We start from the raw sequence: 17387 nt of genomic DNA on the forward strand, positions 1-17387 counted from the left end.
CCACACAGACCTCTATTTGGGAACTTCTGCTCGACAGCAGTCGGCATGTTTAAGGGGAGGGCGCGTCTATTGCTCTGTGTTTGTACTGTGCCTGCACAGCGGGTTGACCCTTAGGCACCACCATAATAAACATATTAAATACTAACTCATAGTCTACTACGCAGAATGAAAGTGTGTGGAACATCATCCGGCTCTGCAGCATCTTAAGAGTAGCCAAGATCAACCGCCTGCTCTGCACAAATTATTGCAATCAACAATAACCAGGCGTCTCAGCTAGTCCAAAGCTTGGCTGAGGGGAAGTGCCTTTATCAGACCAGGCCTAACAGTCTTTTCATCTCTTCCGATACCTGTGGTTTGTTTCAGAAGCGCTTGCCCGTTTTTAATGGCTTGGTCCACATTCTTCTTTCTGTTCACGATCTCCTCGTTCAGGCCCTGAATGGAAAGAACCAACAGCAGTTACCATCTCCATGAAGGAGGCCCTTCAGCTGTGCAGGCGACCAAGTGCAGGAGAGAGAGGAGACGGACCCCAGGGGAAGCCTAACTTTCTCTCTGTATTCCCCAGGGATCGGAACCAGGTATGTGGCATGTCCTTCCTGCTCCCCCACCACTACACTTCCCTGCATGGCTTAAGGTCTTGTAACTCAGGGCTAAGCACATTTCTTTACCACCCTCTGCCTTTGGATCTGTAGTAATGAAGAATCCACTCTTGTATTAGAAATTAACCAATGCATAATAAACAAGCTAATTTAGACTCAATTGAGAGTCTTGTTACGGGCTGCAGAGCTGAAATCACTAATACCTGTGGGACAGTGTTTCTATTGCAAGAGACTGTCCAGTGTGCACCAGTAGAGAGGCTCCCCCTCTAGCAGCTGAAATCACTGAGAGCTGTGTCAAGTGCGGCGAGGGAGCAGCTGGCAAAGACTGGCGGGTAGCGATCGATCTATCGGGGATCGCTCTATCGTGTCTTGTTTAGACACAATACATCGATCCCCAAACGCGCTCCCGTCGACTCCGGAACTCCACCAGGGCGAGCGGCAGAAGCAAAGTCGACGGGGGAGCCGCGGCCGTCGATCCCGCGCGGTGAGAACGGGAGGTAAATCGAAATAAGATACGTCGACTTCAGCTACGCTATTCCCGTAGCTAAAGTTGCGTATCTTACATCGACCCCCCCCACCACCAGTGTAGACCAAGCCTCCCAGACAAAACCCTGTCAGCATATGCTGCATCCACACTGGAGGGCTTTGCTGACATGGCCTGTGTCTACACTACAGAGCTTATGTATGAGTGGAAATGGACGTTGCCTCTCAGAAGAGGTGTTCAATGCTGGAATACGGCACGTTCCCTGGCTCTTTAAATTCACTCATTCCAGTGAGAAAGACTGGAAGCTCTAAAGAAAAATCCTGGCTGCTCTGGTTTACTTAGTCCAGGAGTTGGATGCAAAGCATCTGAATAATTTACCGTCTATGGGACACCAGGACACCTTTTCTGGGGGGTGGGTGGGAGGGATTTGAGGGGAGGAGAGTTGTTTTTAATAAATGAAAAGTTTATTTTCTCCAACCTGAGAACAGAGAGGCCTGTTTTGATGTTGGTTAAAATTAAAGTCAAACAGAAACAAAAATGGAGCAAAACAGTTGCTATATAGCTAAATAAACAAACAAACAAATAAATAAATATGAAAGAACAGAAAATGGCAATACCAGCTGGTCGGCATGCTGCTTTTGCAGGACGTCCCGTTTATAATCCTTTACGAATACCAAGCTGAGCTTGTCCTCAACCTCGGCCAGCCAGTTGAGCACTTCCACCTCATCCTCCCCAAAGAGCCTAGCGTTGGACAACGCCTGATCAAGCAGGGCTGCCTTCCGGCAGCACCGATCTTGAACCTCGCTGTACCGGGCCCGCAGCGAGTCTAGCTTCTCTGCCAGCAAGCCCTGTTCAGCTATGCAACTCAGGGAGGTGAGAGACTGCCCGAGACTGACTGCCTGATTCACGGCAGTCGCGCGACTCTCTATGTCTTCCGCTAGTGCCTGAAAATCCAGGGTGACAAAATGGACAACAGAAACAAATGGTTGAAAATGGAATAAAACAGGGGGGGGAAAACTTAAAGAATGAATTTAATTCATGATCAAACAAAGTAAAGACAAAACCTACCAAGAAGGGCACATGCTATAACAAATAAAAGGTTTAAGTTGGTTGCAAAAAGCAAAAGACACAACCGCTACATTATGGCCAGAAGCAAACAATGGGCCACCCATGTTGTGATTTCTCACGTTCTCTATTTCAAAAGCCTGTGATAGCTGTCCCCACCGCCATTCAGACAGCTTTCTGCACCCTATGTGTAACAATGGCCGTCTTCCATGGACAGGGCTGTGTTTGCTTGGGGACCATTTCCTACCTTGTGACGGGTGATCTGCTGTTGGATTTTAACTGTCTGAGTACCAATGGGCTCAGAATTTGCCAGTTTCTTCTCCGTCAAAGATAGCCAGTCTGAAATAGGCTCAGTGGTCTCATGGAATTGTTTAGCCAGAACCAGGATATCTTCCAGTTGTTTTTGCCTACATCACGATAACAACAAAGCTGCTAATTAGGCATTAGGTCTTTTTTTTTTTTTTTTAAATCAGGACAGTTAAGCAACTTAATGTTTGAGTGCCACCTTAACCATAAAGACTGTATTGCACTCTGAAGCTTTTAACATGCTGCAGTGGCTAGAGGTCTGAGTGCAAATGCCTTTAAACAAAGCCATAGAAAGAAGGAAGAGACACCTGGACTGAAGAGAGGTGTTTAACATCTAGTCAGGCAACCAGGAAATGCAAACACACACGTTCCCTAGCAACTGCAGAACAATGCCCTTTTCACTGATGTTGTGTAAGGGTCGAAGACAACTCCCACTTAAGTCAATAAAAAAGGCTTCTGTTCTACACTGTTAGATTTTCGGCCATCAACAGCACTGTCATAGAAATCTCCCGAAACGATAAGGGGGATTGCTAAAATCCTTGAATGTCAGGTTTGTAAGGACCATTAGGTGCTGGTGAAAGGTTCCAGACTGACAGTCCTTGAGACTGCGGCCCATTGATTCAGCTGGAATTTCAAATACAGTAAACTGAGGTTGGCCCTTATGGGTGGCTCGACACATCATTATACGAACTAGACCATGCAGCGAACTGCATCTTGTAAATGAGATTCGTGCAGCAGAAAGGTGCAAACAGTACTCTGGAGCTGAAGCTGAAAGTCAAACTAGGAGGAATAAAAATAAACCCGCACTGTGAAGAGAATTAATTTCATCTAAGCATCTCCACAGCATTATAAAACTGTGCCATCTGTTTCACCCTCCCAACGCACATTTTAGTTTCGCGTGTTTTCTGGTTGACACTTGCTGTTTCCAGGATATTCCAGTAAAGGAATCTCGCTGAACTTCCCAAGTGTCGCTATCTGACGATTACTAACAGCCCACAACAGCGTCCAGTGGATTAACACTGGCTGCAAACCCGAAGTGCTGTACTAGCAAGAACTATTCTAAAGATCTGATTGACTGACTGCTGGATGGCTAACCAACGCATACTGAAAACAGTTTAAAAACACACACACAAATGCTTCCGTCAGTCAGAAAGCAGCTTGTAAGTGTACAGTGTAATACAAACTTAAACAATAATAAACTGGTCTTTGTCTAAAGTACACAGGGCAGTGAGCTCTGTAAATAACTCCAAAATACTGATCATTGATGGACATGGGAGAAATTGCCACTACACTTTGCCAATGTGCCAATAAGATGATGAAACAGATCATTGCGTGACTGGTAAACAGTATAAGCCAAAGTCTGGGCCTATTACATGGCTTTACAATGAAGGAGGAAAATCACAGATTCTAAGGCTGGAAGGGACCACTATGGTCATCGAGTCTAGAGCAGAAAAGAAATTCAGAAGTTTTCCAGTGACAATATGTTTACTGCTTGTTCTCCACCCTTAAACAGGCAGCATATTCAACCAGATACATTGGTGCAAAGAACACGTTTCCTGCCGGGCACAGAGGAATTTCTCCGCTTTCAAAGTTGAGAGAAAATGAAGTCACTTCCTTCCCACTTCTCTTCCTTACCTGGCTGCTGCCCTGCCAAGCAGTCCTGCCCATCTATTTTCAAGACTCTCCAGCTGGCAAACAATCTTCTCTCGGTCCGTCGGCTCGGCCGACTGCGCTATTCTTCCGCCCTCTGCCTGAATCATCTCGACAGTGGCCTTGCGATCATCCAAGAGCCGCTGGAGCAGCTTTTGGATAAACATTAAAACAAAGATAAAAAGTTACCAAACTGAGTCAGCAGAGTTACTTCTGCCTCCCAACACACCAACCCTCTAATTGTGTTTGAAAACCATTAATAAACACTGGGCTGCATCCAAACCCAGCTGAGCAAATCAACAACAAGATTTTTTTTCCTCCCAAACTCGAAAGACAATAAAAATGCCTCAAACAAATCCAAAACATTTGATTCAACAGAGAAACCTGAAACTTGCTCCACAAATTGTAAAAATTATGTTTTAACGTTCGCTCGACTCTCCTATTAAAAAAAAAAAATCTCACCGTATGTGATGAAGTCTTGGGTTTTTTTTTAAACTTTGTTTTACCATTATTAACATGTATGAACGTTCCATCTGTTAACAAGTCTGATTCATAACCTGTCCATGTTACTTAAAGACCAATTTGTGTTTGGCCAACCCTCTTCTCTGCATTTTTATTTTGTTCAAATTCCAAAACTGAAACCATACGCTACAAAATCTATTTGATCCTGATACAAAATAGCTGTCAGCATGAGAAAAACCAAATGTGCTGTTGTTGAAGAAAAATAAACTGGCAGCTAATTTCAAGACAGTACGATAGCAAAATAATACGTGAGTTGTACAGCTAATCTGCCCACTCATTATTAGCCTGTTAAGATGGCAGGTATGGGTAACAAGACCAGAACCCACACAGTATAATGGTAGAATATAAGAAAGTCAGAGCTGCAGAATGGTTGCCGTAAACTAGTAGAATTACATGAAATCACAGTTGTTATTTATATTTTTTAAATGATCCAAATGGAGCAGAGACACTTGTTCGGCTACTAGCAGTGCACTGTGCTCGTGGCCTCTACATCCTTCCCTCCTGGATATTGTCCAGCCTTCACTACGTCCAGCTCACTTACCTTCTGTTCTTGGATCTGAGCTTTCACCACTTTGTATTCAGCCGAGGGAGGTTTCTGATTGGAGATGAGCTCCTCTGTGTCTACCAACCAGCTCAGCAATGGCTCCAACGCATCCTGAAACTTCCCACAATGCAACAGGGCCTCTTGTAGCTGTGCGACTCTCTGTGCCACCTGCGGTGAACATAGACACACATCACTAGAGGCGCAGTGTTCTCAAGTTACACTAGGTGACAACAGAGCAACTGCTCATCGTCTTTGGCACTGTTACAGTGTCAATGGCTCTGCTTCAACTATAGATTCGGCTCTCTTTACGTCAGCTGCCTCACCTGAGCCAAGACAACCTCTTACTGCATCAAGCAAGGGAGGCTCACCTCTCCTGCGGTGCTTACCTTTTTGTTGAGAGTGTTCCATCGGGCGTTGATCTCCTCCATGTCATGTTCCAATCCCTGCACATCGCAATTTTTTCCTGCGCTCTGGATGAGTCCCTGGCCCAGTCCGTTTACTTGCTGCAGTTTTACCTGAATGGGATCCACTTGCTCCTTTTGAAACATCTGAACAAGAAGGGGGAATTGATTTATAACCTTCAGTTCTCTTGCGCAGCACCGCCCCATCTGCTAATGGATACACTTTAGACTACAGTTCCCAACCTTCTCCAAAGAGCAAGCAGAACATTTTCCTTTTGCTTCTTCTGGTGCAGTTATTTTTTATTATTTTTTAAAGGAGGTTTTTTTGGTTAGTTTAAATCTCTCATCTGCCCATATCCAGTATAGTCATAGAATCATAGTTACTGGAAGGGACCTCCAGAGGTCATCTCGTCCAGTCCCCTGCACTCATGGCAAGACTAACTATTATCTAGACCAGGGGTAGGCAACCTATGGCACGTGTGCCGAAGGCGGCACGGGAGTTGTTTTTCAGTGGCACTCACACTGCCCGGGTCCTGGCCACCGGTCCGGGGGGCTCTGCATTTTAATTTATTTTTAAATGAAGCTTCTTAAACATTCTGAAACCTTATTTACTTTACATACAGCCATAGTTTAGTTATATATTATAGACTTATAGAAAGAGACCTTCTAAAAACGTTAAAATTACCAGCACGCGAAACCTTAAATCAGAGTGAATAAATGAAGACTAGGCACAGCACTTCTGAAAGGTTGCCAACCCCTGATCTAGACCATCCCTGACAGGTGTTTGTCTAACCTGCTCTTAAAAATCTCCAGTGATGAGCGCTTCAAGTATCTGCTGGTCTCAGGTATAGATTAGGTCTCAGATGCAGCCATATATGCTTTTTTAATCTGTAAATCCCGTGGAGAAGCCCCACCTAGATAGTCAAACTGTGACTTGCACCAAGCCCCAGTCAGATGCTCAGTAACAGAAATCAAAGCAAATCTTATCATGGCAGGTATTGAATTGGGATGGGCAATACACTACATGAGTTTTATCAAACGACTGAAACTTTAGACACTGGGAAGCATACTGCAATTGTAAAGACCAAGGGAACAAGAGAAAGGCGACGGAAGATTAATGTGTTAGCTGTTTATCTGAGATCATCCCACGTATTTGGCACAATCCTAGTTTGCAAGTCCTGTGAGGGAAGCATTCCAACCAAAAAAGGGGTTTTGGAAATAAAGGAAGGAACCTTGCTGTTGGGAGGAAAAACAACAGGGAAAATCCTGGTTTTTGAGGAGGTAAGTGCCTTTATCAAAGACTCAAATCTCTGTAATTAGCTGATGACAAGCCAGACCCTAGCAGTCTGTATTCATTTCCTTTCCACCACAATAGTGTCATTCAGCCTCAGAGACAAGGCAGCCAACCAAGGCCACATTGTGCAGGAAACACTGGAACATGAAAAGCAAATTCTGAGCAAAATCCAAGAGGTAGAACCAGCTCTGCTTTAACATAATGAAGAATACAATCCAAAACAGGGATGGATACATTGTTTATACAGGGCCTTGGGCTGCTGGCTAGCACAGATCATAGGTCAAATGCTGACAAATAGAAGAACAGGAAAGATTATCGTGCTCCCTCTGTATCTCCCTTGGAAGGCAGCAGGAGATAAATGCAGAAAACCTCTCTCTTTCTTTTTCAAGTATGCTTGAAAAAACCCACGTAACCAAGGACTTGGAAATTGACAAAGTCTAAACATTTCATTTCAGATAGACTTGTGCCAAAAACTCCTGAGAAGCAAGCACTGGAGTAACGTTTGGAAAAGGTCTCTGGTATCAGACAATTGCTTTATCTCTGAAGGGATGAAATTCAGTAACACTCTGCCTGGGAAAGACTGCCTACCTTCTGGTGCTTTGTCCCATTTTCAAAGAAAAAATCTTTTCCTCCCCACTGAAGTTCAGCAGCTTGTCTACACAGTGGGACTATGCCAGGAATATTAACTCAAGAGCGCTGGAAGACACAGTCCAGAGCTATATGCTTGTGCAGAATTACTCTATGGTTATAAGAAGTGATGGTGACATGAAATAGCTAATTCTCCAAACACTTCTGTTACTGCTCTTATATGGAGTTGGCTGCGCAAGGCAGCCAAACACATAAAAGGACCAGACTGATAAGTCAGGCATGCAAATATTTGACTGGAGCACAGTGCCTCTTCCAGTGCACTCTGAACTGAGCCTTAAACATAAAACTGGACTTTAAAAAAAAAAAACACTAGAAGCTTTAAAACTTCTTTTTTGCAGGATCCAAATGCACAGCCGCTGACCCCCGACAATGAATATCTGTAAGGTACCTACGCACAATCCAGAAACCAAAGCCCATTTCACGAGGATCATTTAAAACGCAATCACATGCATAATCGCATTAAGAGCGAATACTTCTAACACAATTATTCTCCAAAGCCAGTATGCATACACAAGACTCCAATGTTTTAATTCATTAACCTTCACTGGGACTCAAATTTGAAACAAATATTTAATGTGCAATCTATCTGTTACATAGAAAAACGTGATGAGTGAGGTTTCTGAAAAGCTGTATTTGGTGAACTGCAGGGACTGCCATTCTGGACTAAAGGCACTGGATCTGTTTGGGTACCTCCCTCTCATTTTGAGAACCACTTTCCAATGACTCTCTTTAAATTCTACTTTGTTCCTATCATGGATGACTGCATCCTGTGATCTCACTCCACTTCTTAACCCTTTTATTGCTGAACACAATACAGCCATCATTTGGTGATTTTCTGTAGAAGTGCCAGCACGCTGTTGGAACAAATATTTCAGAGGGAACGTATGAGAATATGTGTTGCAACATTGGAAGTACATTTTTGCTTCATGCTCCTGGTACGTTAGACATAACTCAGCTGGTTAATATTAAGACACTCAAGTTACAAGGCAGTTTCCTGATGCAAACCTAAACCTATCAATGGCTCGAGGCATCACTGGTTCCAAAGGGTTAATAACTAGAAACATTTAATATAAAATACAGTCCCAATAGAGAGGCAACAATGAAACGGAAGCAGTAAATCCCAGATAATAGCCACATGAAGTCAGTACCTTGATGTCTATTTTTCTTTCCTAATTTACTGACTGGAACTTGGTTTGGTAGTGAAGGCTGCACTTTAAGCAAAAACTCAGTATAAACGGATTGCTCTCGCCTTGTGTTCCCCTCCATTTCAAAGCAGTTCTCTGACGCTGAGGTGGCTGTGGGTTTTTTAAATGGGTGGCATAGCGCAAAGGATGAGTAATTGCCACTGAATCGGGTTTATGTGCTGGGCAACTGGTAATGTCTTCCCAATGACTGTTCTTCTAACCTAAACGGCTGATCAATTAGGAATCAGATATGGAAATACCATGCATTAAAAAAAAAACCCAACTGATACTCTTCATAGCACTTTTCAAATTTTCTTAATACAAATGTTGTTAGTAAAATACTGAAAAAAATTGCACTTATTTTTCTCCTGATATTTCAGAACATCTTTGCCCCTCTTTCTCATTTATGAAAACCTTAAATGAGTGGTTATTGTATCGCATGTATGCATTGTGTTCACACAATTTGCTTTACAGATTCTCTTTAGTAACAGCATTTTGTATTTGAAATGGTGGATCTACTCCAGCAAGAAAAATCCTCCCATAGCAACCTCTAATTTACTTTTGAGTAAGCGTAATGTATTTGAATAAGTAAGTCACCTGAAAAGTTTAGGGAAAGATTTTCCATTGTCATATTTTACCTCCCATGCTTGCAAAAATACTTATTTCCCACCCCCAAAGCACTGGCCTACAAAATTCAACTCTTTTTAATTGGGAGAAGACAGAAAACTGATATGACAGAGGGGAAAACTAGTGCCGTTTGTACCTCACAAAACGTGTGAGCAAATTGTCAGCTAGGTAGGAGTCAGGACTTCCTCTCCCCACCCCCACAAACGAAGGGATTTCCTGTCTGACACACTCGGAGTAAGTAACTGAGTAACAAATACCTCATTATCTGGAACTAATCCATCTGATACAGCAGGAGCCCCTTCCGCCACAAGAACTGTGATAGGAGACCCTTCTGTGTCAGTCATTGTGCTAGCCAACGCTTTCACTCCAGATGCTGTAGAAGATAGTTCTTTTGCTAGGAGGTGTGAGAGAGGAGGGGGGTCTTCCATTTCCAACACAGCTGCAGGAAGCATCTGTGTGCTGTGCTCTGAGGCACATGATGATCTGGGTGCCTGGCCAGAGGCAACGGGCTCCTCCAGGCCAGATGATGCAGTAGCAAGCTCCTCCATGCTGCATGGCAAGGCCGTGGCCAGCTCTTCCATCTCTTGTGGGGATGCAGCATGCTCCTTTGTGCTGGAAATTACAGCAGTGTTAAACTCTTCTGGTCTGGCTGCTGTAAGGGCAGGAAACCCTTCCATACCTGGAGTGTCAGTGGGAAGTTCCTCCACGCTGGATGCCATGGCAATGGTAGCATGTTCCTCGGTATCTGGCAGTGCTAGCACAGGCTCCTCCGCTGCTGGCGGCGCGGCATCGGCGACTGGCTCCTCCGCTGCTGGCGGCGCGGCATCGGCGACAGGCTCCTCCGCTGCTGGCGGCGCGGCATCGGCGACAGGCTCCTCCACTGCTGGCGGCGCGGCATCGGCGACAGGCTCCTCCGCTGCTGACAATGCTGTAGGGAGCGTCTTTGTGCTATCTAGATCAGTGGGGGCTAGCTGCTCTATACTAAATGGAGTGGTGATGGCTGCAAGCTCCTCCTCAGCGGTTGTGACCACGGAAGCACGCTCCTCTGCACCAGCACACACGGGTTCCACGCAAACTGGAGAGCGAGTATTTCCACGCACAAACTGTACACCAGCGACACAACTTATTAAGTTATCTGCCCAGCTGTGTTCAAACAGCCAGGCCAGGTCTCCTGGTTCCCAGATATCGGCCTCCCCTGTGGAAACATCCAGCATTACCCGTCCAACCATTTTTGGCACGTCCTCCTGAACAACGTGGGCACTTGGGAACTCTTCACCAGGAGTAATCCCTTCCACATGCAGCAGCTGACCCAGAGGCACTGTTTCTTCTGACCGCAGGTCCTCAATGGACTCTGTGGACTTCACCCATGCCTCAGAGCCCTGCTCGGATATAGAATCATTTGGAAAAGGTGCTTGAGAAAAACAGTGAGTATCTAAATGTTCAGTTCCATGAATTTGGCCCTCCAATCGATTGCTCTCTTTGTCCAAGTCCGTGACTTCATCCTCAGACGCTAGTTCTGAGACACCCCAGTTTGAGAATTCAGTCCTTTCAGACAGCGGATGCTCATTATTTTCAGAACTATTAGCCCCCTCAGCACTGACCTCATTTTTCAGCCAGTAAAAATCCTGCTGGGAATGCAGTTCCTTAGCACTTGTGGCAGGAACGAATGGCTGACAGTGGAATGAATGGCTTGAGGACACTCTCCTTGTATACTCTTCAGAGGTCCACTCCACTTTACTGTAGGTTTCCAATGAGGCTTGATCTTCTTGCGGCATTAACAAACAATGATGAGGTTGAGGAAATATTCCTTCACAACAGGACATTTCACTTGTATTTGCCTCAGGAGACACTGTCCCTTCACAGCTCAGTATTGCTCCTACTAAACAATCTTCCACTGGCTCTTGATCTGTCAGCAGGTCAATTTCACATCCTTTAGCATCCTCTAAGTGACTTATTGGCAAGAGCTGCTGTGGTGATATTGTCTCCTCTGCAACCCTGGGACTGGAAACCCCCACTTCTTCAGAGTCTGTCTGGGTGACAGAGGAGGTTTCCTTTTCAGAGTAAGGCTCTGTAGTGGGTTCTATTGTACTCACCACCTGAGAACTGTATGTGACATCAAAGTCCTCAAGATCTGACACAATAGCAGAGTCTGCAGCACTGACTTCAAAAGGAGCTGTCTGCTGACACTCTTCTGTTTCAGCCTCTACAAGTTTTTCTGAGTCTGTTTGTGGGTCCAGCCCTTCTGAGCAGGTCCCAGAGACCGGACCCTCTAGATCCACTGAAGAAGCTCCATCTCCTTCTTCACTCAAACACTGCTTTTCTAGTTCAAGGAACATCTGCACGGAATCTGTGTCAGAGAACTGCTCTGGGACAACAGGACTGACACCGCACTCTGAATTTGGAGTGAAGTCCTCAGCTTCAAATTGAACTGTTATGTCTTCAGTATCACATATGTTATCTGTAAAAGCGCAGTTTAAATCCTGGTATGTTTCCTGGGGAACAGAAGCTGAGCAGTTATCATGCAGCTGTGAGTCATCACAGTGCACTGGGTGGTGAACTGGGTGGTTAGAGGTCCCCAGGACACCAGCAGAAGAGTCTGTTGTCTCTATTGTCACTACTGTAGCAGTTAATTGTTCCCTTTCTTCAGAAATATCTGCCAAGCAACAGTTCCTTTTCTCATCTGTCAATAGAACAGTCTTTCCTCCCTCTGACAGCATCTCCTCCTCCCACTCCTCCTCAGCCTCCATCATTATCCATCTCTCATCCTCTTCAAATCGCAGCTCAGACTCAGTTTTTTCTCTAAGGCTGGGGGTGATGAGAATATTCATTCCTGAATCTAGCATCTCTTCACTTAGGCAGGGAGATAGCTGTACGGTTTCTACAGTGCAGTCTGCTTGGGTCGCTTCCAATGTTTCATGATGCCCATCACTAAGGCTTCCTTTGATAACATTTCTCCTTGCTCTTGGCCATGTTGCACTTGAGAGTTTCTGGTCCCGTGTGATAACCATGGATGTTGCAGGTGTATCTTCTGGTTTCAGAAGGGGTTGGCATTCATCCTGGAAACAGTCTTCACTTAGCTGTTTCGCCTCCTGAACTTCTGGAATGCCAGACGATTTGGAGACATGTTCCAAAGTTAGCGATTCTGACATAGGTTCCCTGTGGTCTAAATGTCCAGAGTTCTCAGCTAACACGGCACCTGACTCCCTTTTTTCTTGTAAAGAAGAATTTGATGCACCAGCTTCTGAGACCTCACTCAAGGAGGCCTCAATCCTTTCTGCAAATTCAGGAAAGTTTGGTGGCATAAAAGATTTCCACGATCTCCTGTTTACATTCTCTTTTCTTTCCGGGTTTGGCCTTCTTCTGGGTGGAGCTGGTGCTGACTTTGAGACATCACTGCTGAGTTTCAGCGCATCAAAAATTACTCTTTCATCTAACTTTTTACTTTCCGGTGCCCTTGATTCAAAGACATTGGATGCTCCTAAAGTCCCGTTGCTAGATATAGTACTGGCATCCACCTTATCTATAGTGCTTTTGGAAGGCTGATTAAGTTTAGATCCCTGATCAATCTGTTCATTTATTCTCATTGTGTCATATATAGACCTCTGGGGGACATAGCAGTCCTCTATATACCCATCCTCTTCTTCCCCTTTCCCCAGGCAAGTGGGATTCTGCCGTAAACAGTCTGGCCTGCTTAGTGGCTTGCCCATACTTCCTTAATATAGGAAGAAACAACCTTGTTAACTTTTTATCCACAACAAAAAGAAATGCATTCTGCGCAAGTTAAAATCCCTTTCGATTTTAGACTGTAATCCTAAAAAGAACTCTGACGCTGAAATTTGTATTCCACAGGAGTCAAATGGCAATCCACACAGAAGCAAATCTCCATTGTAGTAAGGCTCCCACAAAGTCGCATTCCATAGCCCCTCCCGTAATCCTGGTGGACCCAAACTGATAAACAGCACATCTCTTTAAAAAAATCACTAGCCAAATAATTCCTTCTAGGGGTTGCTTTTAAGGTAAGGTTCCTTTCTCCTGGCAACTCTGTCAGCAAAAACCATCCGAGTATGACAGTTTCTATTCAATAAATACTCCCAATCATTATTTCCGACAGAAGCTGCAGATGAGTTTGAAGCTGTTAATTTATACCGAGCGTGCCCTTCTTTAATAACAAAGGCAATGCTTCTCCAGTCTCTTCATGTATTGCAGCCCAGGCGCCGACAGATTCCTCTCATTTTCTTCCCAGCTCTAGTCCTGTAAAGTCCAGCTGGTCTGAATTAGCCTCTCCCTCCACAACTCTAGTGTTTTCATTTGAATTAAGCTTGTGAGCGGATATTCCTGCAAGTTTAAACACAGGAAGTTCTTCATTTAGGACAAACTCTGGGTCTTCCTGTCTCAAAACCATGATGGCACTGCTGTTCCTTTTACTCAATAGGGCCGATCAAGCCATAACTATCTGAATCAAAGAAAATGACCCAAAAAAGAGCTTATCGGTGCAACATACACGGCAGATTCCTTCATCGGCAGCAGCTTTTTATTTTTTAAAATGGCTTTAAAATGCACCAAACACGGAAAGGGGGTGGACTCAGCAGATCTGCAAAGATTTCCCAAGTTCCCGACAGCAAAGGAGGAATATTTGGGGGAGCCTCCCCTGGAAGGAAAGCGAACAGCGGAGAGGCCAAAGGGACTAACTTTCCCAGCTCCTGCCGATAGCAGCCCATGGCTTTCCCAGTTTCCTCTCGGTTCCCGGAGAGACTCCCTTCGGGTTTCCCATGCTGCGTTCCCGGGGAGGCTCTGGAGAGGAATCCCAGCTGCAGAGCCACACAATCCCCTCCAGTATCCCAGCTCGGGGGACCGGGGACTTTCTCTCCTCCCCTCCCCCGAATGCAGGTGGCCGCTTTGGAGAGGGGGCTGCGGACAAGTCTCCAGGAAGTTAGTTTCCTCTCCTCCCTCTCGCCTTTTGTGTGGTTCAGCTCTGGCTGGTGCGGCGGCGGCGGCGGCCGGGCTGCGAGCGGAAAGCGCCCCGCCTCCCCCTCTGCGAGTCCCCGGCCAGCGCTGCTCCTCGCCGCCGCTCCGTGGGATGCATGTCAAGCAGCCGCCGCTATTCTCCTCCTCCTGCCTTGCCCGGAGTGGAGGCTGCAGCTGTCACGGGCCTTTGCGCACAAACTTCTTGCCGGGGGAACAAAAGGCTTCGCGGGAATCGCCGGCAGCCCCCCCCCCTCGCCCTCTCGGCGGGTGGGTTCAGGGAGCCTCGGGAGCCATTTCTCCCCACCCCCAGCTCCCGGGGCAAAGCCGCGACCGCCCCCTCGCAGCCCGGCTCCTGCGGCAGCTCCCCGGTGCGCGGGGCTGGAGACGGCGCTGAAAGATCGCGGCTCCCAGCGAGCTGCCAACTCTGGCGAGGGGGCGGGGGGCGGGGACCGGCGGGGTGGGAAGGACAGGCCGGGAGGAGGGAAGGGGAGGCGGGGAGGGGCCGGCGGGGAAGGGAAGGCGGGTGGCCCGAGCGCGCACCGGGCTTGGAGACGGGGGGTGGCCCGAGCGCGCACCGGGGGGAGAAAGAAACGCGGCTCGGTAGCCGGATAAAGGCGAACCCTTCCCGCGGGGCCGGGGGCGAAGCTGCGGCCGCTCGTCGGGGCTCCCGGGGCCACCGTGGGCGGAAGGCGACGCGGGGCCGGGCTGGGGCAAAGCGACACGGCGGGTTTAGCGCCGGCTCCCGCGGGGGAAAATCCCAGGCGCTCCCCCCTCCCCCTGCCTTGTCTCGGGTAGCTCCTCCTCTCGGGGGGAGGGGGCACAGTGCAAATCCCCCGACAAAGGGAAGCAACGCCCTGTCTCTGCCTGGGGCTGGGCCCGGGCATCCCCCTTCCCCAGCCCCGGCGCGCCCCGCCAGCCCCTCTCCCCCTCCGGCCAGGGGTCCTGCCCACCTGCGCCGGGGGGGGGGGCTGCCATGAAACCCGAGCCCAGCCCAGAGCCAGTCCTCGGGGGCCCCTTCGCACGGCCCAGGAGGGTCCCCGCCCAGCCTCCAGGTGCAGCCATCACCTCCCGTGACCACCGTGCACCGCCCCGGCCCCGGGGATTCCCTGGCCTGCCCCTAGCCGCTGAGCTGCACCATGGCTCGGGACGCCTCCCACACGCACCATGCGAGCGAGCGCCGGGAAACACCCACTGTGCTGCACCCAGCTGCCCTGGGGAGCCAGGCGAGGTGACCCGCGAGGTCAGCTCCAGTATTGTCGGTCTCTCCAGGCTCACCACCCCCCCCCCCCCCCCCCCCCCGCCCCTTGATTGTAAGGGTCGGAGCACACGTTGTTGCATCTGCTCCCGCCATAGGGGAGGTGGGAGGATCCCTGGTGCAAGTAAATCTGTTGGACCCACAGGTTTGTGCCATCTCCCCGTGGACCCTTTGAAAGGTTTTAATTGCTGGCTGGCTGGATTTTGGCAGAAGAGGACCAGAGGGTATTTAATGCTCTTACAGACTCCCTCGATAGTTTATTACAAGATGTCACTGGGGAATCTTGCAACCTAACTGGTCAATAAACTGCGGTGAGATCTTGGCACACCACCACCGAACCCACTTCTTGTTTACTGACATGCATTAAAAAAAAATGCTATCAGCGCATCTTCATTAACAACAAGAGGCTAATCAGACTATATAGTTCCCCGTAATTATTTTATGAGCCACTTTATATTAAAGTTATAGTCATATTTTCATTTCAGGTTACCCTGAAACAGCATTCAGTTCCCAGCACTACTAGCGTTCCTTCAAAAACCTGTGAAGTTTGTCAGTACTGGGTTTAGGCTGCTTAATCCTAAAAAAAAAATAATGACATCATATGTTTTTCATTTTTTTTTCTTGAGACTATGGATTCCTGCTCTGGAGATCCACTGCTCTACAACCTTTGCAGCATAGGTTGACCCCACCCTCCCTCTTTCGTTCTTATTTTAATTTTTGATTTAAAATGGTTAAAAATTTAAAAAGTCCTCTGGGGGGTTGAGAGGGAGGTAAGCTGAATGTGTGACTCACTTAGCGTGACCAGACTGCAAGTGTGAAAAATCGGGACAAGGGTTGGGGGTAATAGGAGCCTATATAAGAAAAAGCTCCAAATATCAGGACTGACCCTATAAAATTGGGACATCTGGTCACCCTAGACTCACTAAGGAGAGGCCTGCTAAGAGACGTGGCAGGCTTTGAGAGAAAACAAGAGGGTTCTGAAAAAGCTTCAACACAGTTCTCAGCAACATCCAACAACCCAGCTAAGGCCTGGCAACCCCACAAGACACACGTCCTTCTGGGTTTTATGGATAACTTAGAAAATGGCCTAGAAATTAGAACATGGCGATACTAACAACAGGGGGTGGGAGGACACCAATGCTACTAAATGATATTTTATATAGGTCTATTGCATTCTACTTACTTACGCCCATCACCATGGTATCAGAGCTTCACAAACATTCACATACTCATAATGCCCTGGTGAGCAATCACCATTTTACAGAGGAGAAACCGACGCAAACATTTTCAGAATTTCTGCACACCCACTAACCACCGAGACCAGACAGAGCTGTAGGTGTCCTGCTGAAAACATCTGGACTTGCCCAAAGTCAAAGAGACAGCTTGTGGCAGGGTTGTGAGTTGAACTCAGATCTCTAGCCCCCGTACTTTAAACGCGCCTCCATCTTTCCACTTTGACTGAGGAAGTGGCACCCCCTCTTTTCGAGCAGACCCACATGTCTAACACTTGTCCTCGTCTCCAAGGCAAAAGTCTATAAACAATCCTTAGCGCAAAGGCTAAATGACAACGAACACCAACTGCATAAATCATCATAGGAAACCATCCGCAAGAACTTGTTCTCCTGAAAAATGAACGCGCATTTTGCAAGGGTAAGTTTTCCACATTTATGAACATCAAAAACTTGTTACATAAGAACATAAGAACGGCCGTACTGGGTCAGACCAAAGGTCCATCTAGCCCAGTATCTGTCTACCGACAGTGGCCAATCCCAGGTGCCCCAGAGGGAGTGAACCTAACAGGCAATGATCAAGTGATCTCTCTCCTGCCATCCATCTCCATCCTCTG

General features: G+C 47.2%; 1 protein-coding gene across 18 annotated transcripts in view; it reads right to left on the bottom strand.

Annotated features, from left to right (window-relative positions):
* MACF1 (microtubule actin crosslinking factor 1) overlaps window positions 1-17387 on the bottom strand; it is a 236991-nt gene that overhangs the window by 43425 nt on the left and 176179 nt on the right. For 12 of the 18 annotated variants that reach the window (XM_044997589.1, XM_044997588.1, XM_044997594.1 and 9 more), the window contains 6 exons: window positions 5554-5715; window positions 5165-5335; window positions 4087-4253; window positions 2393-2552; window positions 1698-2024; window positions 348-432 (listed from right to left, as the gene is read on the bottom strand). In XM_044997589.1, coding sequence (XP_044853524.1) covers window positions 348-432; window positions 1698-2024; window positions 2393-2552; window positions 4087-4253; window positions 5165-5335; window positions 5554-5715 — 1072 coding nt within the window. The remainder of the gene's footprint in view (window positions 1-347; window positions 433-1697; window positions 2025-2392; window positions 2553-4086; window positions 4254-5164; window positions 5336-5553; window positions 5716-17387) is intronic. The other 6 variants (XM_044997596.1, XM_044997595.1, XM_044997587.1 and 3 more) reach the window with 1 other exon arrangement.

Source organism: Mauremys mutica, chromosome 23 (genome assembly GCF_020497125.1).
Source record: "Mauremys mutica isolate MM-2020 ecotype Southern chromosome 23, ASM2049712v1, whole genome shotgun sequence".
In the NCBI taxonomy this organism is placed as follows: domain Eukaryota; kingdom Metazoa; phylum Chordata; order Testudines; family Geoemydidae; genus Mauremys; species Mauremys mutica.